We start from the raw sequence: 24,278 nt of genomic DNA, 5'->3' as shown, positions 1-24,278 counted from the left end.
TTCAGCTAATGCAGCCCCCCTTTTGAATAGGCACGCTGCAGGCAGCGCATTTAATCCCACTGGCTAATGAGAGCCGTGATCCAACTACTTTTCAGTGACCCATTTGAAAGCGTTACTGGCTAGTGAAAGGCTGAAACTAAAGACTGATGGGGCTGTTGTCAGTATTCAAATATTGGGCAGGCTGGCATGTGTCCAGTGGTCTGTCCACTGCAGGGGCAGAATTTGTTTCGCTGGTAGAGCTGTAACGTATTTGTACTCAGTTTGTTACCCAACTCATGGTACTCATTTTATCCACCTCAGGAGGATGAAAGGCTGAGTGGATGTGCCAGAATTGAACCTGTGACCATGAGGTCAAACACCAGACCCTACATTGAGGCATTAGTACACTGAGCCACCAGACCCGGCATTACCACTGGTTTGGTCTCTTAAGCATCAAAGTCACCTAGAAGCAGTGACTATTTTCAGAGTAATGAGACTTAAAGTACAGGCAACTTAATTGGTCTATTAGGAAAATCTGAACCTTCGAAAACCAATCCTCCGGCTCACCAAACCTCCAGCAGAAGGACAAGATAAGACAATTGTAGTGTACAAATATTTATTGTTATGGCACGTGCTGTTCACACAAGGGAAAGTCTTCTCTTCCGGTGCACCAAGAACCCTCCAAGGACCACCAAGCAGGCCAGAACCACCCCACCTACGGTCAGCAGCATCACTACCGCAAGCCTCTCGTGTGCTTCTGCTTCCACCCGCATCCCTTCAGGCTCAGGGGGCGCTCCCCCATCACCAGCCAAACGTGGAGTCCCCTCCAGTAACAGGGGCTGGCGTTGGATGTTCTGCAGCAGTGGGGTTCCCAGGGGTCCATCCAGAGATTTTAAATGGTTTGCTTCAGGCATTGGTCCAGAGGCAGATCCCTCACCCAGCACTACCGCAGCAGGTGCATCACCCACAGAGCTACCGGATCCTTCCCACAAGGCCTCAATGCCTGGCCCAGTAAGCACTGCAGGGTCATTATCACCACGAAACGACGAGTCCTGAAGAATGATGGGCCCAACATTCACCACCTGCAGCATCTCCCTTGGATCCTCAAGCCCTGGGCGTGGCTTAGCCCACTCAACAACATGGCCAACCTTCAGGAAACTAGTCAACGCCTCACTTTCTGGGAAATCCTCCTGGTTCACTAAAACGATGGGCCCAGCATGGACAGTCTGCGATACGTGCACACTATGGAGCCCAGCTGCAACTGGGTGAGGGTCAGCGATGTCGGCGAGCTTTTCACCCAGAGGGATGTGATCTTCCATGACCTCAAGATGGGAAGCTTGCACCGGCGGCATGGGGCTGCTCCCTTTGGGATCGGTTTCAGATCTGTCCAGCACCTCCAGTGATCCCAGTTGAGTAATGTTTACATCAGGACCAGTTTCAGTTCCATCTAGGACCTTCAGCGGTCCTAGCTGGGCAATGTGCACCTCTGGCTCGGTTTCAGGTAGGTCCAGCACCGACAGGGGTCCTAGCTGGGCAATGTGCACCTCGGGATCGGTTTCAGGTGGGACCTGCACCTCCAGGGGTCCTAGCTGGGCAATGTGCACCTCTGGCTCAGTTTCAGGTAGGTCCAGCACCGACAGGGGTCCTAGCTGGGCAATGTGCACCTCGGGCTTGGTTTCAGGTGGGTCCAGCACCGACAGGGGTCCTAGCTGGGCAATGTGCACCTCGGGATCGGTTTCAAGTGGGTCCAGCACTGACAGGGGTCCTAGCTGGGCAATATGCACCTTGGGATCGGTTTCAGGTGGGACCTGCACCTCCAGGGGTCCTAGCTGGGCAATGTGCACCTCGGGATCGGTTTCAGGTGGGACCTGCACCTCCAGGGGTCCTAGCTGGGCAATGTGCACTGCAGGACGGCCTTCAAGGTGGGCTTCAGGCTGGTCTAGTGCTAGCAGAGATCCAGGTTGGGCACTGTGCTCTTGTGGCCCATCAGGACTGGCCTTTGAACAGTTTTTATGAACCCAAAACTCTTCTACAAGTTCAAGAGGGGTAAGACTCAACCTGGATTTAGTTTCAGGGCCAGTGACGCGCACATGTGAATTCTCCTGCAGCCTGGATTCAAGATCCTCTGGCTGGGATTCCAACAGCTGGGAATCCTGCACATCCCCCTCAACCATACTGCTCACCAGCTCCTCCTCCCCTAGTCCCGTTTCCAGGCGGTTAATGTCCCCCTTTAACCTCTGGTCCACCCATTGCAGCTCATCTAGGCCAGCACCCCAGTCCACAACCGTAGGAGACCCATTGCCCTCCATGCCAAAGTCTGTGGCGCTCTCCTCTCTGCGATGGTGCTCGCCCTCCTGATCCATCTCAGGTGCCAGGAGCTCCGGCTGCAGTCCCAGCATGCTCCTGGGCTCTCCATCCGACAGGCCTAGGATATCCAGTGGTGGCACATCTGCCCCCGCGGCATCGTTCTCACTCAGGACGACGAGAGGTCCAACAGCAAGAGCTCGGGACTCGAAGGTAGGCTCCCCTGCAGACAAAACATGGTTTAGCTTTCCTTCTTACAAAAGATACCCAGCTAAAAATACACCTTCTGCACTACCCTTTAGGCAGGGCCACTGGAATTATGCAAATTGTGAGGTCATGGCGATTGTCACATTTCTTGAATTGCAGAAAAGTCCAGATTTTAACCAAAAAAGTTTCTTGTTCAAACATCAAAAGTTATTAAAAGTGCAGCGACAGGTGTTGCTGAACAGTGGGAGGCCTTTTGTAAAGTTGCACTGATCACCTTTGTTTATTGCTCTATTTGGGTGTTAAAATGGTACTGAGGTGCAACCAATGCCCTCAGTGTTACCCAGTTTAAAAATGATGAGGTAATACTATTACAAAATGGGACGCATAATGCTGCACAATTTGGCTTTTTGCAGCATAACTTACTCAGCCCCGCTGCATAATTTCACCCTCTGCTGCCACAGAATTCCAGTGGCCCTGCCCTTCGGTCACTTCTGATAAGCACTGCATCTAACACTGACCAACTCAGAACTGGCATTTACCTTCAAGTGGGCTCTCCTGCGCCACCTCCCACCCACTACAACTCAAAAGCAACAAAACTAGAGAAACCCATAATGCATCACAGTCCCTCCATGCAGAAGTTCACAGGTTGCGTCTGCTACTGACCTCTCTTCCCGTGCCTCCGAGACGCGGAGAAGTGGTGCAAGGCCCTGGACCCTCCAGAGGAGGCGCAGCTGTCAGAGTCACAGCAGCTGCAGATGGAAGGTGGGCCCTCCACGGGAGACCAGCTGCAAAGGAAGAGAGAAAAGGAACAGAGGACCATCAGTATCCAATGACACCAGCCGGTGGCCAATCATACAGCCACCACCAGGTGACCAACATACAGCCCACAGCCACCCACGATCAAACAGTCACCCGCCAGCCAGACCAATCACAGCACACAGCCAGCCACGACCAATCACACAGCCAGCCAACCAGCTGCGACCAATCACACAGCCCACAGGCAGCCAACCAGCTGCGACCAATCACACAGCCCACAGGCAGCCAACCAGCTGCGACCAATCACACAGCCCACAGGCAGCCAACCAGCTGCGACCAATCACACAGCCCACAGGCAGCCAACCAGCTGCGACCAATCACACAGCCAACAGCCGACCAATCACACAGCCCACAGCCAGCCAACCAGCTGCGACCAATCACACAGCCCACAGCAACCAATCACACAGCCCAGGCACCCATACAGACCACTCTGCAGGCATCACACATCCCATGCAGCCAACCATCAGAAAGGCCACATAATGCAGCACCTTTTCAGTCCAAGCTGAATCCTACAGATCATCCGGCAGTCAACTTGGCAGACCACAGACCATCCAACAATCCTAGACCATCCGAAGTTCACTCAGAACCCTAGAACAGATTCACAACCCTCCAGACTCACAGTCCACTCCCACCACCCTCCTGCTCCAGGGCCCACTCACCCACTGCCAGCTCGGTAGGAGCAGGCCTTGCTCAAGGGGCTGGGGGCGCTGTCTGCAGGGACCGCCCTGAGGCTGCAGGTGATGAAGATCTGGGTGCAGAAGAACCAGACATTAGAATGGCAAGAGCTCAAAAATAAACAGAAATCCAAGATTGGTGCCATTACAGACAGCACAGCGGTTAGACATATCAGTGACTCCAAGACCCTAGATTGCTTAACGGGTTACAGTTCCCTATATACTCCGAGTCTTCCCCTTTGTCTGATCAAATAGATTCATATTTTAAAGCCATTCCCAAATCCTCCGAAAACCACGTTGACCCGACATCCCTCGATAGTCCAATATTAGAATAAATCACCAACGTTAATAATCAACTTCCCAAAGATAAAACCCCTGGACCGGATGGTTTTACTGTTTGTTTTCCTTTGTTTTAAGCAATTACTCGCTCCTCGACTGCCATTTTTCCCCAAAAATTTTTTAGCTACTGGTAAAATGCAAGGTTCGTTTACTCAAGCTATGGTCTGCTTGATCCACAAAAAGGACAAGGACCCATCTTACTGTAAGAATTATAAGCCCAGGTCCTTAACCCCTTCAGCGCGGCGCGAATTTTCGCGCTGTGCTGAGGGTTCTAAGGTTCTAACGGGCTCATGACGGAACGGTTCCGTCAGCAGCACAGCTCACCCGTAGCTGATGACGGAACCGTTCTGTCATCAGCATGGAAGGGGTTAATCAACACAGATTGTAAGGTCTTTGCAAATTATCAGCTCTTCGCATAAATCACATCATTCCAGATTTAATTTATATATCAATCTGGGTTTGTGAAGGGCTGATAAATTCCAGGACCTTCCTCAACATTATTCATTTAGCCTCCAAGGCGGATTCACCAGTCGCTGCAATTCCATTAGATGCTGAAAAGGCCGTTGACAAAGTAAATTGGGAATTCATTTTCAGAGCATTAAAAGGAGCTCAACTTTAGTCCGCACATCATTCATTATATCAAGTTGCTATACTCTGCGCCCTCCACCTCCATCTGGGTTCATTGTTGTCCATCCAACTACTTTTCAATTCATAGAGGAGCTAGACATGGGTGCCCTTTATCCTCACTTATTTATTCGTGCCCTTAAACAGTTTTTGGAAACAATTAGTTGATCTCCACAGTTTACGGGCTCCAAATTAAACATGGACATTAAGTTCACTGCATATGCGGACAACATCTTATTCTAATCTCTCTCACCCCACTACTTCCTTGCCGGGGTTGGTCTTTGCTAAAGGAGTACTCCACAGTTTCTGGATATAAACTCAACAAAATCGGAAGTTTTACCCTTAAATACACCTTGGCTTCCTGATGGGTTTAAAGATATTAAATGTTTAGGTATCCAATATACAAATAACATTAAAAAGGAAGCATTAAAATTAACCTTGCCGATATAGTTAAAACTCTCGGCTCTGAAAGGCAGCTGGTCCCCATTATTGGTCATGGTGGGGCCAATTAGCCACAATTAAAATGTTGCTTCCGATTATTAATTTCGGTCCATGCGCCCTATTACTCTTCCACTCTTTGATCAACAAACAGTAGATTTTAAATTCCAATGGAATAAATTGCAAGACCAGAATTTCATTAGTTAGATTTCAGCCCAAAGACTTAGGAAGAGTCTATTTTCCTAATCTTAGATGTTACCACTCTGCATTTACCCTGAAACCAGTATGGACTTCACTTTCAGACAACCCCCACCCACAACTGCACGGAGCTTACTAGAACAGACCCAATATACGCCATTCTCGTTAAACGCGGCCAGTCTTCTATCTCAGCCCCCTAGACGCTTTTTATCTCCTACTCGCAATAATTCTACTGCAGTTGCCACCTCTGTTTCCTGAAGATCTCTCAAACCTGTTTGCACAGACTCCTATTTGGTGTAACAAACACCTAAAACTCAATAACGGAGCCCTCTTTTGGAAAGAATGGCTTCACAAAGTCATTCGATGACTGATGGGTCGGTTATGATTTTGCTGAAATTCATGAAAAATACGATGCATCCCAGTTACATGCTTCTCATTATGATCACCTCAAAACATCCATTCTTCAATTCCTTTCCCAGATCTGCCTTGGTTCCACATAATCAGCCACACTCTGAACGTTGAAACTAGTTTTTAAAGCATCTGCCACTTACAAGATATTGTCTCAGCCTACTGATTCGAGAGCTAAATCTAGGATAGAAATTATGGGAAAAAGACTTGCTACAAAAAACACTTTCCAGACCTGGGGTTCCATTTGGGCAAAAATCTTTACCTCCTCACGATCAGCAAGCTCAACGCGGACATTGTATGTGTATAATAGTCTGTTCCTTACCCCTAAAGATCTCTACAAGTTAAAGTTGATGGATAATTCAAAATGTTGTTCTCATGAAAATAGTGATTTATTCCTTAGGTTCTTGCTTTGTCCTCTGGATAAAAGTTTTTGGATGCTCGTTTGTAAGAAACTGAATGAAATTTTACCCACAAATGTTACCTTTGACATTTTACACGTGTTTTGGGGTGGTTCCTCCCCTATATGGAGTGCCCAGGGGAATGCGAGTAAATTAATGGGTTTATAGCTATTTCCCTTCAGATAACCTCAAATTGGAAGGATACAACTAAAGGTGGAACCTTTTAGGTCATCACAGATCATCATGCACACGCCACCTCTATTCGTTTATGGATTAAAAATAGATTTACTCTGGCCACCACTCTAGGCATCCCTATCTAGTTACAGTTATGTCCACCCTTAATGGTTATTATGTTTAGTAAGGGGGTATTGCTATTTGATATGCTGCTCTGCATATTACATGCTTCTTATGCCCCCCCCTCTGACCCTTATTTTAAAATGCTAAAAATTGCATATGCGTATGTATATTTTGTTCAAATGGGTTTTGATCCTGTTCACACCTCTTTATTTTCTTAGTTATTTATTGTAATTACTAGAAGTTACAGAAGTGTTTTAACATTACCAAGTACTTATGTTTTACTTTGAATATTAGCTCAATAGAGCATTCTAAACAAAAGAATGGCATGTGACCCCCACATGCTACAGACCACAGCCCTCCGGAACTATGCGGGGGGGGGGGGGCAAATGGGGGGGTTGCACTGGAGACCCATTCGCAGGGAGCAGTAGGGGCAAGGGGCCGCCTGCCCGCGGCGCAAGGTCCGGTGGTGCTCAGGGCTCACCTGGTTGGAGCGAACCAGGACCGGTATTGTGCCGGCAGTGAGTGGAATGCCAGCAGGGCGCACAACGGCCTCAGGGCGCTGGCCAGAAGCTGTAGGGGAGTCTGCGGCGGCCTGCACCTTGATCGCGAAGCTCAAACATTGCAGCGTTATGGAATTTTTGGGAAGTTACGACCACAGTGTGCGACAGTTAGCATGCGGCATGGAGGTCTGCGGATGAGTAAGGGGTTGTGTGGACATGGAGGTGGTGGTGTGCCGTGAGAATAGGGAGTGGGTTGATGGTTTGATTGATGCAGTGCAAATGGGATGGCGGTTGAGTGGGGTTGCCCAGGGGGTGGGGGTGGGGTCCAGGTAATATGTCTGTTTTGTGTTGCTCCAGGAGACAAGTACGGTTACAGGTGAACGCTGGGGACGTAGTCAGCGAGGAACGCTAGCGACTGAGCAGGAGAAGGAGGTCTGGGATGGACTCTAAAGTATGGGTCCATGGATGGGGGCAAGGGGGGGGGGGGGGGAGCTGCACGGACAGGGTCTATGGCTGGTTGGCCGTGGTGCATTGGGAGGTGGTGGATGAAGGGGGATGCAGGTGCTGCTGCGGCAGGCTGCTGGTGTACTGTTAAAGGTTAAGTGACAGGTAGGCATGGGAATGGACTGGGGATCGACAGAGCACACCAGTTGCTGGATTGGAATGTTAAGTAACTTGATTCGGCATGGTTGAATTCTTTGCCAGGGGTCCCGGGGCATTCTCGGAGCGAGAGGAGCGCTTGGGGGCCTGAGGTGCAGACTGCCACACAAGCAGTACTAGGTGGAATAAGCGGCATAGGGGGGGGGCGTGTGCGCACTGTTCTGGGCATGCTGATATTAGGTGCTATCAGGCTGGGTTGACTTGCACAGTAGAGAATTAGACAATCCACTGATATGTAGGGGATCGAGGGGGTTAGGAAGTACATCTCTGTTAGAGGCCATGGCGTTCAATGTCTTGGGGAGAAAGCCGGGAGTCCGGCGCAGAGACAGGATTTGTTCGGGGGGGGGGTTGCACAGGTCCAATGACGCTGGAGTGGGATTAGGTGGCATGGATGGCTGACACAAATGCTGCGGATACTGAAGACTGGCATAGGAGTGGCAGGGCTTGAGGTTTGCGCTATAGGCGAGACTGGTTTTGACTGCTATGCTGTCCTCATTTCTTAAAGTACAGTTTTATATAGCAGTGGCCGGACCCATGGGTATCGGAGCGCTCTGCACACAGGCTGTGAAGAACTGGGGTGGTGTGAAGCAGGTGGGGTTTTTTGGGGGGCCTGGGGTGCAGGTGGCTTTACAGCATGTCTTGTTTGGGAGTTCTACACTTGGGAGGAAGGGGGGGGGGGGGGGGTTTGGGATGGGTGTCCGGCCGTGGATTTTTTCATGGGCACGCAGAGTGCGAGACTGGGTGGTGCATCTGGAGTATACACGGCAGGGTAGGTGTAGGGATGGTTTTGGGATCTGTGGTGCGGGGAACCTGCGCGCAAGGCAGTGGCGGGAAGACTCTGGCACTGCTCTTCCCATGAGTTAAAGGGGAACTGGAAGTGCATTGGTTTCACCCTGGAGAAGGGTTTGTAGTGGTCAATGTTGAGCAGCGGATGAATGGGTGACTGGCATTGTGGCTGGTGTGCCTTTGGGTACATACTGGGGGCACCGGATTCTCAAGCAGGGCGATTTTGGTGCTTTGTGAGGATGGTTTGTCTGGGTGCCTGGAGGTGGGTTTAGTGGTTACGGTGGGGGGGGGGGGGGGGGGGGGGGACAGTTTCACGGGCACTGAGATTATTGGTTTAAGATTGAAGGCATAGGACTGGGGTGTTTTTCCGAAGGAGGAAGGTGGGATTTCGGTTATACAGGTCGTTTTAGGCTTCATATGCAGGGGGGGGCTGCCTACAGTGGCGCACGTTTTTGGTGTTATGGGGCTGTTGCAGCATTGACAGACGGAGGGCCGGGGGTGGGGGAGTGGCAGCAGGTTTCAGGGCTGTGGGTGTCTGACACGGTTTCCATGTTGACTGGACACTTGTCGACCGGGGGCTAAGGGAAGAAGGATACACTTCATGCAGGATGAATTATTCTTTACTACTACAGAAGTTGGGGGTGGAGCAGGACCCCAGGCGTGTTGCCTGGCAGGAGTGGCCCCGTTTTTTCTCCTGGGCATGGACCGTCAGAAGAGGCGAACTAGCCAGCTGCACAAGGGCTGTACAATGATGTAGGAATCTGGGAGATGTATTTGAGGGATTTTGATCTGGATGTTTGACATTATGTGAAATAAGGAGTCGCCCCAATCCGACGTTTCAGGTGGGAGACAAACGTATGCTGGGATATCGTGGATATGGCTTTTACAATGATGCATGGAGGGGGACATGGTGCAAGGACGCAGATAATGGTGGCAATTAGGCCGCTGTGATTACTTGGGGCCTTGCCGCAGAATGAGTCGAGGGGGGAGCTATTGACTGACGGAGGTACAGGTGAGGGGAGTGGGATTGCGCTGGGAAGGGGGCCACCTGCATGGACAGGGTCGGCCCGTCCATAGAAGTGACTGGTGCCTTTGGATGCAGGCCCTAGTGGTGGATGGTCGCTCACCGTGAGTGGGGCTCTTGTCATAAGCACAGTTCTGGCCCAAATATTTCTGAACGGTTTACACGGGATGAAGGCATATGGTGGACTGGTTGTTTATGGGGAGGGGGGCAAGTGCCACAAACAAAATTTCAGTCCCATCAAATCTTATCCGTCTACAATGGAGGCGAGCAAGCGGGTGGATGGTCGTCCATCGTGAAGGGGGCACTTGGCACTAATAAGATTTTGGGCCCCGGCATCCTATCTCTCCATTGAAGGCAAGGAAATGGGTGGATGGTTCACCGATTAAGGGGCGCTCATCAGAAAGCAAAGTTTGGGCCCAGAATTTTTCCGTTACACTGGTGGCATGCAAAAAGGTGGATGGTTGTTCACCGCGCAGGGGGTACTTGGCACAGGATGGAATTGGGCCCAAGAATCCTGTCTGTTTACACAGGATGCGACCAAGAGGGTGGATGGTCGTTCACCAAGGAGGGGGTGCTTATTTCAAGCAGATTTGGTCCCGCAAAATCTTCTGTTCCGCTGAATACAAGCAAAGGGTGGATGGTCGTTCAACGCGAGGGGGGTACCTGTCACAAATAAAGTTTCAGTCACATTGAATCCTATAGGTTTGCAGTGGAGGCAGACAAAAAGGTGGATGGTCGTTCACCGGAAAGGGGGTACTTGGCACTAAAAAGGTTTTGGCCCGGGAACCCTATGTCTATGCTGGACGCCAGCAAACGGGTGGATGGTCGTTCACCAGCCAAGGAGGCTGGTGTTGCAAGCGAAGTTTGGCCCAGAATGACCCTTATCTGTGTGCTCCGGATGCAGGCAGAGGTGGTGGATTGGTCGTTCACCACGGGGGGGCACCTTGCACAGACGAGGCGTGGCTTGCAATAGGTGATTTGCTTATGCGGTGGGGGGGGGTCGTTCAACGCAATGGGGGGCAATGTCCTGGCCATGGCTTGGCCCGGCGCAATGTGCTCTGTAAATTTGAGTACAGGCGCAGATGGTGGATGGTCATTCACCAAGCAAAGGGGGGGGGGGGGGGGCCCTGCGGTCAGACACAGTTTGGTTCGACAAAGGTTTGGTTACACAGGTTACAAGCGAAGTGGTCATGGGCTGTCACTGAGAAGGGGCGCTTTTCCCGGACATGGGATTGCCTTGGATATGTTAATGGTTTGCGCAAGACGCATGGGAGGGGTGGCTGGTCAGCCACTGGGTGCCACAAGGTGGCGGATGCAGTCACTGCACAGGAAGTATGGGTTTTTCCAGTGTTGCTGGGCACGTTGTCACCTTTCGCGATTGACTGTTGTCCCATCAACAGTGAATTATATAGAACATACGTTCGGGTGGCGCGGGGTCGACGGACAGGAGGCGAAAGGTGCCTGGGAGCAGGGGGTGGGGCAGTAAACCGCCCTACGGGGTTCCCTTGTTGGCGGTACTTTGAAGGGGTGGTGAGTCACATACAGGCGATCCACCCCTCAAGGGGGAGAACGGTACACGGGTGACTGATAGTGGGGCGCGGGAGGCAATGAAGGAAATTCAGAGGGTGCTCGGAGGGCAAGTGAAGGAGAGAATGGGGAGAGGAAGGAGGTCACCGAGTGAATGGGGAAGAGTCAAACAGGTGAGATGGCTTTGAGAAGGAGGAATGGAGAATGAATCGGTATGGGGTGGGGAAAAGTATATTTATTGCATTTCTGTACTATGTAATAAAGCCTAAAGAAGTGCAACCTTATCCTAATAAAATGACCTTTTACGCTTCAAGTAACAGCGTGGAGTGTGGTTCTTGCATGATTTCAGGGATATCGCTCCTGCTCCTCAGGGTAGACGCTAACATCACTCGATCTTCCAGCGCGAGAGCTTTGGCCAGACATCCGGGTCTCCTGGCTCAGTGGACGGATGCGTCCACTGTAGGGGCCCGTGTTAGACCTCATGGTCTCAGGTTCAAATACCTGCAGGTTCACTCACCCCTTCATCCTTCTGAGGTAGAAGACATGAGCGCAATAGAGTTTACCAACTATAGACACCTGCTAGTCAGTGCCAAGATACCCTGGGTGAACGTGCGCTTTGCAATACACGTTTTATTAGCGCCTTTCTACTTTGGGCCCAGCTATGTGCGAGTAATAAACAAGATGTCGGACTTCAGGAAATGACGTAGCCCCATTTAGAGGAGCAAACACCACGTGTTCACTTTCCATCAGTCTTTTAAATAGGGAAGAGGCTAGCCCTGCGGAAAGCCTGACACCGCTAGGGTGCGCACAAGGATAACGCCCCCACCATTACGTGAAATGACTGAACATTAAAGCGAAATGCGCTTTCAGGGGCATCTCCACTGGCAACTGAATGCCAGCGTAAACCTCGCATTTATAATACAGGTGGGCGTAACTCGTGTCATTTGCTGTAGCGTAAATTACGAGAAGGACATAACCTAGGACTTAGCAACACTTTAGCACAAATTTACTCTAAAAATAGAGCAGAGGGTGCGTCGTTAGCTCAGAAAGTAGCGTTGAATACAACAGAAATCTAACAATATCTGCCGCTCGCGCTCTTGCAATGGGCATATTCGCCCAACACCGGTCTAAATTAGGTGACCATGCATAATCACCCAAATTACTCCAGCATAATAAAAATCCCATCCTTGCATAATTTAAAGTCTCTAGATACCAGTAAGGGGACTGGATCAGACTCTTTTTAGCTCCTCCCCCCAACACTCAAGACCTCAAGCTTTGATAAATGTCACCTTGACGTCCTATCCGACATGTTGCATGATCTACTTGACACAATTGTGACAATTACGTGACCATAATGGAAAATCTTACACAGACAACCCTGGAGAGCTCCAGCTAGCTCCAAGCGCGCAAGGCTGCTTCTGGGCGCTATTCACAAGTCAGCTGCAAGAGTGCCAAGATGGAGTCCCGGCAGTCACTATGCCAAGTCGGCAGGTTCTGTCGAGCACACAACTCCTGCCCTGTAGAGCCGTCTAGGAGTGCCATTGGCTGGACCCAGAGTGAGCCTGAACAACCCTCAGATATGGTGATGACAGACTGCAGGTCACTGCCGGTGTGCGACCCAGGAAACCATCACTTAAAGCAGTAGCGGCCCATAGTGAAGATTAAGAACCCAGGACAAGGGAACAAATACTGATGCATCTCTAGGGACTCGGGGGCAAGACACTGGCCTGTCGAGGAGCTTATTCACAAGGAAAATTAACCAGTAACATTGAAATATAAGCAATCCAGACTTTGCCACACAGGCTTTGTTCTGAAGAAGGCTGGCTTAGCTTCCTCCAAAACTGAAACACGTTAACATTTTACTTCTACAGGAAAGTCCTGCACCATTTAAACTTTGCAATTGAATTATTTGTACTTATGCAACCTTTTCCTCAAACTTACGAGTGATTAAGACAGAGTTAAAGGCGCTTTACATAAAATGCAGTCTCAGGCCTCCAAATTTCTACTCAGTCATGCATGAAGATTTGTTTTGGGCAGAAGACTCCAATGGAGTCAGACGTTTAATAGTCGCCAACTCATCAACATCAAGACAACTCATACCAGGGAGTTGGTGGTGCCAAGGAATCGGAAGGCATCCACTGTGAAGCGAAGTTTATCTGGCTGCACCCGGGGGGACACGAAGGCTGACGAGCCAGAGAGCTTCCCATCTACCAGGCATCTAGAGAAAAAGAACACAAATTAACAGAAGGGAATGATGGCGCGCTCTGCCCTTCCCACAGCTGCACAGATGCATAGACAGGACAATTGCATCTTACCCATAGGAGGAAATGATGTCATACTGGAGGCGGGAGTCTGGGTCTGTGGTTGGGGCGGCCACGCAACTGTCCACGAAGATTCTAAGAGGATAGTGGTTCATGGCATCCACTGAGGCTTCAAGGTGGAAGACGTCTCCCAGCTGGAAGGTGGTGCTGTCCCTAGCAGAGGTCCAGTCATCTAGAAACCCAAGGAGAGCGGTTGAGGGGGGGCGCAATGCATTAGGGAGGGGGGCAGGGGTGGGAGAGAAGACCCAAAGGTACCTGCAAGCCACACTTCACCTACCGGTCATCAGGCGCAGAGAGAAGGATAGCGCCGCTTCCGCAGACACTGTAGTGCGCAGCGGGGTCCAGGTGGGCGCGATGGCCTTGCCGCTCACGTTGGCATGCCTGCAAGGGTGATGTAAAGCTCAGTACCATACCTAGACATGGAGGCAGTAAACAAGACCTGACCGGAGAATTCTCTATAGTAACTTCCATACAAATAAAGTGTGGTAAAGGCGGTAAACGTCCTCTCTCCATAGTAGGCTTCGCCAACACCAGAGCGACTCGCTCAACCCTCTTCGCAAGTGGCCTGCGGTCACTGTTCAGAGGCGCATATCTTCAGGGAGGGTGGACCACCAACACATTTTTTGAGTTGGGTGACTCCATGAAAGTGTGGTCGTGCCTGGAGCAGTAGCCCATGCTGGTCCAATCTGAAATTGGTGCTGTGTGCCAGATGCCCTTTCCATTACACACACACCTCAAACACAAACATGTGTACCCTGAAGCAGCCCTCTGTGGCACTTCAGCACTCCGGGGGGCCGGATTGCTACAGATCGCCCACGGGCTGGCATCTCGTGCCACCCCCACAGCTTCAGATCTCGAGTGACTGGGTTTGGGGAGCCCAGGGCCTGCCTCCCCCACCCATCCAGAGTATTTTTTTTCCAACGCCTGGCTTCTTCCTTCCTGCAGCTGCACCTACTCCAGCGGAGGCAGCATGTGCTGTTGTGCCAACAAGCTGGCAGAGGAACAGAGGAACCCTCCTCGGTGGCCCATGTCCAGCCGGGCCACTGCTAGAGTGCCACTGGCCTGCGACACTGCACTCTCAGACCACCCCTGCAGCAACACAAGCATTGGCATAGACTATAGGTCTCACCTTTGAAGTGTTTAGCCATGCAGGACATTATTACCCACCAGGCAGATTTCTGTAATGAAACCAGTACATAAAGTGCTTTGATACCTTCATTTGCGCTACATAATGCAAAAAATAAAAAGGAATTAAAAGGAGAAATGCTTGCAGATTTCTGAGGTGGGGAGTGAAAAGCACTATAGAGTTGCGCTGTGCAGGTTTGGTTTTTCTCCACAAAAGTTAGGGTAAAATGCTGATTGCGAACGTTCTTCTGTTTTGTTTAACCAGAAGCATCATCATCCGGTCAACAAATGGTTAAGCATCACAATGTAGCTATATCCTGAAACCCCACGAGGATCGTTCCCTTCCTCCCCAAGACTGGAGTGGCCTTTAAGGAGCTTTAAATACTGTAGCAGCCGCTTCCTACCTTCCAGGGTAGGCTTGCTCATTAGAGGGTGCTGACGATTCCGCTGAAGAGTAAGATGTCACTGTAATGGATTTTTTGTTTCTATGCCTTTGTGCTTTAGAGATAATGAAAGTGCACTCTCGTGGAGGGGACGCGCCTTCTAATGAAAGAGGTACGGTCTGGAAATGAAACCAGACCCAAAACAGATGGCAGCCTATGTGCTGCCGGCTTCTATTATATAATGTCAGTACCAAATCAGAAAGCGAGCACAGTATAGAAAATCAGGAGCCGTATTGAAAGGAGGAGAAAGTGAGTTATCCCAGTGTGCAAGTGAAGGCGGGGCTGGAGTATGCTGCATCTTGATGCCGGGTAACAGATGTTTATTGCAAACCAAATGAATGTTAGTCTGCCTCTAGTAGGATGAAAGGCAGAGCAGACGAGCTGGGGTTCAAACCTACGGTTGTGAGGTTAAACAGAAGATTAATAGGGTGCGTGCCTTAAAGTTAAGATTGCCTTCCTCCTTCTACAAGTCAACAGCAACTGCCTGGCATGACCGCGAATGCACACGTTTTAGTATTGCAAACAGAACATTGGCAGGGCTGTGTGCGCGCATGTGAAGGGAGGGTTGGTTAAAAAGAATGGCACGAGAGAAGCGGGGCAAGTGAGAATGGCAGTGTAGCAAACACGCTTATTAAAAACAGACGGTGACATGACCCTGAATAGATTGCGCCCCTGTTTGGAATCGCAAGCCATAGGTGGATACATTTACTGGGAAAGGTGGGACATGCAGCCACTGTTGCCCAATTGCGTGCTGTCTTTTTAGAAAGACACACAAAGACCAATTGAAATAATCAAACAAAAAAAACAAAAAACAAACACGTGTGGGAAGTCCAAAGTGATGCCAGGAGGTAGTTTTCCTGGTGCAGCGCATGCGCGCTGCGCTAGGCTCAACCTAGTAAGACTGTTAAAGCTCTTGAGTGACCCTACACAGATCTGACGTGGTGCACACACTGTGCAGGCTAGGTAGGAGGTGCTATATGCGCACAGTGTGAGGCAGACACTATGCCCTGTGTTCTAGAACTCTCATGGGTATATAGACACATGAATTCTGTAGAGACACTGGCAAACACAAGGACTAGTTAAGTAGTCACGGCCCCTCTTTACCAAACTAGAAAGAACGAAAATAGCACCCAAGCGCTCAGCACACCTCAGCTTCTACACCCCTGCCTGCCAGCTCCGACCACGCCCTCGCTGCGGTCCTCTGCATCTGAAGAGTGACCGCAGGCAGCAGATCATTCTCCCACTTACTTGCCAAGAAATGGAACACGCGCCCCCATAGGCCTACGGCAGACCCAAGACCTCCAGAAGACTCCTCAAGACCTGGCTCTTCGAACAGCATTTCCCCCACCCCTTAGCACTTTGAGACCCTCACGGGTAAGTAGTGCTCTTTACAAATGCTTGATTGGAGAGCCACACATGGGCATACCACAGATCGGGCAAGAAACCAGAGGATGCAAAGACAAGGAAACAAGATGAGAGAAACACAAGGACAGGCAACTATGCTAGAGAAACAGATACGCAAATGTGCGAGAGCGCTTCTCCGCAAGCAAAGACCCACAAATGAGCATGCTGGGAAGAGTAGATGTATCAGGCATGTACACGCCTTTATGTTATACAGCAGAACCTGTAAGAATGCAGAACAGTGCTACATGTGCAAATACACATGGTGAAACGACCACTGTGCCTGTTATAAGTAACAGTGGGATCTGCTTTCATGGTCACCCTTACTTTTTGCTGGTGCCATTATGTTTGACTAGTCTGACTGGGATCCTGCTCATCAGGACCCCAAATCTGTGCTTTCTCCGTAAACTGGTCTATGGTGAGTACTTGGGTACACTCCAGATTGGCTACTGGTGTACCCCTGCAAGTCCCTAGCATTTGATACTAAGGTACCCAGGGCATAGGTGTACAAGGGGTACCACAGGGGCTGAAGCATGTATTATACTACCCATGTGAAACCATTCAAAATGTGACTACATGCCTGCCATTGCAGCCCATGTAAACTCATGCTAGCACCAAACAGATATAAGTTCTTATATCGGCGGTCACTGCACTTAGAACCTATAAGTCACCCCTAAGGCATGTCCTTCGATGCTGAAGGCAGGGTGCTCGGTTAGAAGTGTGAGGGTACCCCTGCACAAGCAGGACACCCCCACAATCCACTGAGTCCAATCTTCAGGCGTTATAAGTGCATCAGCCAATACGATGCATTGAGTGGCCATGAGTCAATACGAGAGGGATAACTCTAAACTGGCTGTATCAAGCCATGGTATGTTTAGGTATCATTCCAACATGGTACCAAACACAGTTGGAGGTGGGAGGTAGGATTCCATGCACTGTGGGGCTCCTCTTGGAAGCCCCCTGTGCTCCCGGCATCAGAATTCCAGATTCTGACAAGCAGCATTGCTGCTGCAGACCAGAAACCAGATTCTGCCCTCCTGCTGCTGAGCCAAGCTCAAGCAGGGGAGGGTAGGACAATAGGTTTCCTGTTACAGGGAGGTGTGACCACCTCCAGATAGGACTTAGTGTATTGTCCCTGGGTGGGGCGCTTGCCAGTGCCACCAGACTGCTTTGAAGGGCACATTCGGTGCCCTCCTTTATACCCCAGTAGAACCAGTACAGGGAGCTGCTGGCTCCTGTTCTGGAGTGAAACTGAACAAAAGACATGAGTATCCTCCCCACTGTCCAACCCCTCATCTGGGAGGGACCACTGACTCATCCTAACACTTTGTTGGGTACATAAGGGATTGTCAGTGGGTGGTTACTTGGTTTTGGATCTGAATCTTGTCTTGTGACAAATCTACTTCATCTTCAACCATTTTGGAAACCAAGACTGCCCCGGAAAGACTCCTGGTCTTGTCGTTCTGCAAGTTCTCAGCGTCGCCTGTGCTCCATACAGGTTTTTCTCCAGGCCTGTGGGCATCCAAGACTCTCAAAGGAATATCCCTTGGATGGAAGGAGTCACTCCCCTGCATATGCAGGCACAGCAACAAAGCAGACCTGTCTGCTGTTACTAAGCTCCCATGGACTTAGTAAGGTTCAGCAACACAAGTGGTGGGGATTCTGAAACTCCAAGACCGGCACTATCTTCACAGTAAGTTTGAAGACCGTATCCCTCGTCGGAACAGCTGGGGCAGTAACCCGGTGCACTGCGTCGACTTGTCTAGATATGTTGGGGCTCCAAGAAGCTCCAGCCTCCCTTGCTACAAAGATCTTAGTCTTCGCCACATCCTCCGCACAGTGGGCCTGCATCATTGGTGAATTGCTCTTGCAACTTTGGTGCCTTTGGTTCCAGTGGGTGCACCGGTTTGCTTTGGGCTTACTCCGACTGACCTGCACTTGGTGAGTCCCTTGGACCTTGCTGGTCTTGACACTGCACTTTTGTCAGCCAGGTTGGTTGCTGTTGCCAAGGCTTGTTGGTGCCCCTACCAGACACTGACCCCATGGCTCTTGACATGGTACAGCTTGTGAACGACTCCTGGTCTTCCAGTGTCACCTGGTCCTCACAGCTACAGCCCCAAGGTCAACTCTACTGCATCTCAGACATCGGTGGGCATTAGTCTTCCGTGCCTCCTGGTCACTCCTGAATGGCCTAGGCTCAGTCCCCTCTGCTTGCAGGTACCTCTCCTGAACCCACTCTAGGGTTCCACCGGAACACTTCACCTTTTTCGCCAGCGTTATCTTTACTGAAGTCCTCCATTATGGTCTATGGTGGTTTCTAAAGTCACTTCGCACCTAGGCTCCGGGCTTCGCTGGTGTAGGTCTCCTGGCTCATGGGTATCCACGAGTGGGCGACCCCACCCTTCCACCGGGTTTCTTCAGGGGTTTCTGGTTAGAGTCCTCTTGAAAACTGCAACTTCCCCACTGACTTGTATTGAGCATGTGGTCATGTTTACACTTTGCCTCTGTGGGAGTCCTGGGTACTTACCTCAGGTGGTTCCTTTGGTCCCCAGCTCTTCTACGTCTTCTGGCTCCAGTCTCCGCCTAGGTCATGGGTCGCATTCTACTTTATTAGTATATGGTTTGGTTTCCCCCGAAGACCACTGTGTTTGTGCTCCTTACATGTTGTATTAATAAAGTATTGTGGATATGACTCCGGTAGGAGATTTTGGGTTAGCATCTTATAATTAATGCATATTTTCATAAATAAACTAAGTGATCCTTTTTCAATTCAATCTATGCAAATAAGATTTGGTTCTGGTTAAACAGCCTGCTTCACACTCCTTCTGGCCAAGCCTGAAGGCTGCTCTTCACAGCTTCCACTTAGAGAGCTTTCCAAGGTTGTCTAAGACCACTAAAATCACCATGAGGGTGGTCTGGATTAGTGCAAGGTGCCCACTTACATACGCGAGCACAATATACGAAGCCAGCCTCCTACAGTAAGCACCCAAGATCAGCCGTGCACCCACACATGCCGATGAAAAGGGAGGTCACAGTACTCGTATGCAGGAACCCACAGACAGAGAGCAAAGCCCAGGGGTGCAATAACTCGTGGGTGCAAGGTGGGACAGGAAAGGTCTATAGTGACATCTCATGATCAGGGGTGGTTTGAACTATGTGCAGGGAGACATGGGCACACGTGTGCGCAGCACCCTGCCATGGAGTGCCAAAGTCTGCTCGCCAGGACGAAGAAAAAAATAAATGTTTAAAAAAAAGTAATTTCTGCTGCAGGGCCACCCTTCACGGCCTCTGATGTAACTTTTAAAGAGACTGGTTATAGTAAGTAGGTTTTATTTCATCATTCAGTTAAACCTTTACATAATATTAAAGCAATATACTACTTAACTGATGTGTGTTCAGTTAAAGAGTACAAGCATTTACCATTCAATAATGCACTGAATGTTGCAGGAAAGCACGCCGTTCCTGCAGTAGGAGAAACTTAAATAAAAGAGTGCCCACAGACTAAATAAGACCTACCGTGTCACAACCGAAGTAAAAGGGTCAGTCGCCATGGGAGGTTACAAATGAACACAAGGCGGTACTAAGAAGCCTACTAACCAATCAGAAGCTAGCATTTACAAAAGGACAATGACTCAAGCCAGTGATAAATGTGGGTGGAGCTTCAAAGCTGTATTCCAATATAGCATGTCTCGCAGAGCTGAGTATGTGCTGCCCAGGCTGGACCTAAAAACATTTTAGAAGGTTAATAATTCAGAGTCCCATCATTTCAGAACTGAAGCATTTTTAATAATATAACACAACGAAGCCATAGTTGTTGCTCATCTTCTGAAAGTAACAACCATTGATAAAGCCAATAGTCCTGGCTTGTTGTAGGTGTAATGTTACTTGTATTATATGTCTGCACGCAATAACAGACGCAGCAAATACCTTCGGGAGTACACCAAGCTACACAGTTTCAGATTAGGTAGTTTAAGCCACGCTCTTAATTACACCGACCACTCCCCTTTGAGAGACCCCTCAGTTTCAGCCTGGCAGGGGGTATAAGGCGAATCTATGACGTTTAGGCTGTATGACACGATCTGGGGTGTATCAAGTTTATGTTAGCCAGCAAAGTTCAGCTAAAATCCTGATTTTAGCCTTGGTGACACATTCAGAGCTCTGCCGGCATCAGCAGCCCACCGCCCGGCCACCACCAGCCCCCCCCCCCCCGCCCGCGTCCTCCGGCCTATCACTGCCTTGTAACGGGTACAGCCCTTCCTTATGGGCCATTTGACTCACACCCTTCAGGTGCTCCTACCCAAGAGACATGGCAAAAAGACTTCCGTATATTATACTACTTAATTTAAGACATGAAACAAGTTAAAACGGAGACATCACGTGACCCAGTGGATCTCACACACAGGGGTGGAGAATGACAGACGCGGTTTAAAAGCACTGGGTGAAGAATGCACAAATGAGAGATACCATAAAACGAGAGTGTAAAGTGCAGGCATGCCTTGGGCAACTGATTTCTAAAGAGTTTCCAAAATTAGTCCCATTACAGAACACCGGGGAGGGGGGGGGGGGGGGGGGGGGCTCACCCAGCCCGACGTACAGGTGCCTAGAATCATGTATTGTGCGAGCTGGTCTGGGGGGTTGGGGTTAACTTCACCAGGTGCCCTCACCACCCCTGAATGAAAGCGACGACGGACACCTCACACCCCAGCAGGGTGCCCGCGCTGCACTCACCTGGGGTAGACGCACTGAATCAGGACGGACACCTGGTTGGTCCTGGTGATGACGTTGCTGCTGGAAGGGGTGGGAGCGTAGGTCAGGACGGAGCTGTAGATGACAAACTCTTGAGTAACCTAGGAAACAGAAAGATACAGGTCACCTGAGAGACTGGGGCTCGAGGCCTACCCTCCACACCCTGCCAGAGGCGCCCACAGCTGGAAGCAACCAGGTCTGTACATCTTCAGGAGAACGAACACCTCGAGATGGAGGCAGCGGCTCACAAACTTATTGCGGGAGCTTCGAGGCGCCCAACATTGAACAGCTATTCAGGGCGCTCTGAAAAGTATTTTGGGGAAACAGTTATCAACTGCAGGGTTTGATCAGCTGACCCACTTGACAACTCGTATCAAATACACAACTAACATTATGCGAATGCTGCATGCAGTTAATCGATAGTTAAAAACTACAGCTCCCAGAATGCATTAGGTTGGAAAAGAAGGCCCAGGGATGACGGAACTGATCCTGATTGAAAAGGAGGCCAGTGGTGGGAGTTGGGGAATATCGGTTTGCTCATGTTGTGCCTTGTATTTTGCTATTTGCCGTTTGTGGCAGTGAACGCCCTGGGCACGTGCCAGGGGCAGACATTTGCCCCACGGTCAGCATCTTGCACACTCACCTGCCTGCTGTTGCCGCAGTCGTGCAGCGCGCTCTCGAAGGTCACCGTGTCGTCGGCGTTGAGTGACGTGTAGCTGCAGAAAGTCGCCCCCAGCCGGAGGTCCCCCGGCTGGACCCGCCTCCCCGTGCCAAAGAGGTTCCTCTGCACCGTCACCACCATGTTGTCACTTTGGCACTGCACTCTGACCGGCTGCAGGGCAGGCAAGGCCCGGGACCTACCCGTGCCCCCGGATGAGACCCAGGGGCCGCTGCTGGCCACCCCCACCTGGGACTGGGAGCCGGGAAACCAGTTCTTCCGGGAGCTCCAGAAGGAAGAGTCCTGAACTGGACCCTTCTCATCAAGGCAGAGCCCAAGACTCATCAACCAGAGACCAGTGCAGAGGCCCAAACACCACCCCATGATGCCAAGAACACACAGCGAAGGGAAGAGACGCCAAGACAGCAGTTATATCCATACACCTGTGGCTGCTCCCGACTGGCCTAGGCCAATGACAACACGTCCCGGGTTCACTCACACCTGGAGCCAGTCTCAAGCCAATGGCACCCTTTTCTGACACCTTTAGCCAATCTCAGGTCACTGACAGCCCCCTGCTGGTTCAATCACACCTGGTGCCAATCCCAAATCTTGACAGCCCCTTGACAGCTCAACCAATGGCATCCTTCCCAAAAACAACTGACACCTCAGCCAATCCCAGGACGCCGACAGCCGCTTCCCGGTGCACTCACAAAGGAGCCAATCCTAGGCTATGCCACTCCCTTCCTAGCACACCCAGAGCCAATTAAAACCCGTTATCTCAGTGTCCTCGGTTAGTCCAGACCCACGAGGTGGGGGCGGTAAAATACCCAATGGTCCAAGTATTCACAAGGCTCAAGTTAGCAGGACACGTCTTAAAATGTGTGTACCCCGTCCTGTCTTCCGGTTCTTTAATCTGGCATCGCTGCCAAGTGCTACTGTGTCAGACAGAACAACAACAGTTTGCATCCTTGGATTTCTGAGCTCATATTTACAAACTTGAAAGTGACACTACAAGTCCCAGAATGCAGCGTTCTACTGGCTAAAACGTCGAGTCGTTGTAGGTATCACACATGACACTGGGGCACGTGGCATCTATAACAGGACAGCGTCACAAGTCAGAAAATGCAACCGGAACCGGATGCTCGGTTTAGGCCTGACTTTGACTTCATTGAATGCCTTGCACCCCTCCCCCCCACCCCCCGATCAATAATGCAAGGATATGTTTTCCACTGGATTAAGAATATGGGGTGGCGTAGGCCCCCTAGGGATTGGGGCTCACGATTCCACTTCTTTGTTCCCGTTGAACACTCTCTCACTTTTTAGATGACATTTATAGTTCACGGAAGCGAAACGAGGACTACAGTTCCCATAGTGCAATGGGCTCATAGATGGCAAAGCAGAACTGACAACTCGCCACCCCTACTCACGCAAACATAACCCCAGTCGCATTAAAACACGATGTAGACATTTTTTGAGAAATTAAAGTCCTCCAAAATCCTATTTTGAAGCTGTTTGGAAACAGGATAAATGGTACCTAATTCAACAACCACAGAATAAAGAAGTGCAGAGAGCGGCAACTTCCTGCGAGAACTCTGGCCAGGCCTGACTTTTCACCTGGCAACACGACCTTTTGAGGATTGCTGTTCCGGGTGTATAATTAACACGTTATTGAAACCACAAATCCCAGAATTCAGCGTGTTTGAACACATAATAACCCCAAGTTTCGTGTGGCACCGTCAAGCGGCCCAGGCTTTTTATTCAAAAGCACTCCACATGTAGGGCTAGAGTCCACACTATGTTAAAACGAAAACTGCAAATCCCAGAATGCAATACATATTTTTTTGCCAAAGCTAGCACTAGGCGAATGTTCACTTTTGCCACCCCTGGCATGGGGAACCAGTCTCCAAGAAAATCTTTTCACATAAGTTTTGCAAATCAGGACTGTGTCAAGTGGCGCGACTTCCCAGGAAAATTAAGATGGCCAGAAAAGACCCTCTTTAAGTTCTTTTCCTCAACACGAGTTATTCTGGAGACCCCAAAACACAGGCTGCCAAGCTGGGGCCTTTCAAACCACAACCCATGGGCTTCACAAAGGCATCCTAATTTATAATTACAACTGCCAACATACGTAGGGCGGATGACGCAGGTTGGGGGTGTCAACAGAGTGGCCTGAGGCATTTTGGAGGGGCCAGCGACAATGGGACCCCGTTAAAAAGAGTCCATCATTCCCCAGAGATGTCACCGCCCCCGCCCCAGTGAAAGGGATGGGGCAGCCATGTCTATTCAGGGCCTCCTGCGCCTCGAGGGAGGGACATTTGTCCGACGCTACCCTTCATGGAGTGGGAGCTTGATGGATGGGGGGGGGCGGGGTGTCACGTCGCCCCTCCGCGGGTCTCACGGCCCCT

At 50.4% G+C, this 24,278-nt stretch overlaps 1 protein-coding gene across 2 annotated transcripts; it reads right to left on the bottom strand.

The window, feature by feature from the left end:
* Nucleotides 1–588: 588 nt before the first annotated feature.
* LOC147678683 (uncharacterized) lies at nucleotides 589–22,550 on the bottom strand. 2 transcript variants are annotated; one of them, XM_086946140.1, is made up of 9 exons: nucleotides 21,859–22,367; nucleotides 21,198–21,316; nucleotides 13,778–13,881; nucleotides 13,495–13,672; nucleotides 13,280–13,397; nucleotides 3,966–4,054; nucleotides 3,154–3,275; nucleotides 1,788–2,506; nucleotides 589–1,553 (listed from the first exon to the last, which is right to left on the bottom strand). In XM_086946140.1, exons 1-9 carry the CDS (start codon nucleotides 22,255–22,257, stop codon nucleotides 618–620), a joined length of 2,784 nt encoding a protein of 927 aa, XP_086802266.1. In that variant the 5' UTR covers nucleotides 22,258–22,367; the 3' UTR covers nucleotides 589–617. The 2 variants fall into 2 exon arrangements, with proteins under 2 accessions (XP_086802266.1, XP_086802265.1); XM_086946139.1 differs by having other exon boundaries at nucleotides 589–2,506; nucleotides 21,859–22,550.
* Between the last annotated feature and the right edge of the window lie 1,728 nt (nucleotides 22,551–24,278).

The sequence above is a fragment of the Lissotriton vulgaris genome, chromosome 12 (assembly GCF_964263255.1).
Source record: "Lissotriton vulgaris chromosome 12, aLisVul1.2, whole genome shotgun sequence".
NCBI classification, from domain to species: domain Eukaryota; kingdom Metazoa; phylum Chordata; class Amphibia; order Caudata; family Salamandridae; genus Lissotriton; species Lissotriton vulgaris.
Note: the sequence above shows the minus strand (reverse complement) of the source record. Positions and strands in the feature narration are given on the sequence as shown.

Bases quoted from the DNA above. Each gene is read 5' to 3' on its own strand.
- LOC147678683 (XM_086946139.1), bottom strand. From the start codon at position 22,257: ATGGGGTGGTGTTTGGGCCTCTGCACTGGTCTCTGGTTGATGAGTCTT. The intron at 13,398-13,494 runs GTAAGATGCAAT...CTTTTTCTCTAG, and splicing joins GACATCATTTCCTCCTATGG to ATGCCTGGTAGATGGGAAGC. The intron at 2,507-3,153 runs GTCAGTAGCAGA...TTTTGTCTGCAG, and splicing joins TCGGAGGCACGGGAAGAGAG to GGGAGCCTACCTTCGAGTCC.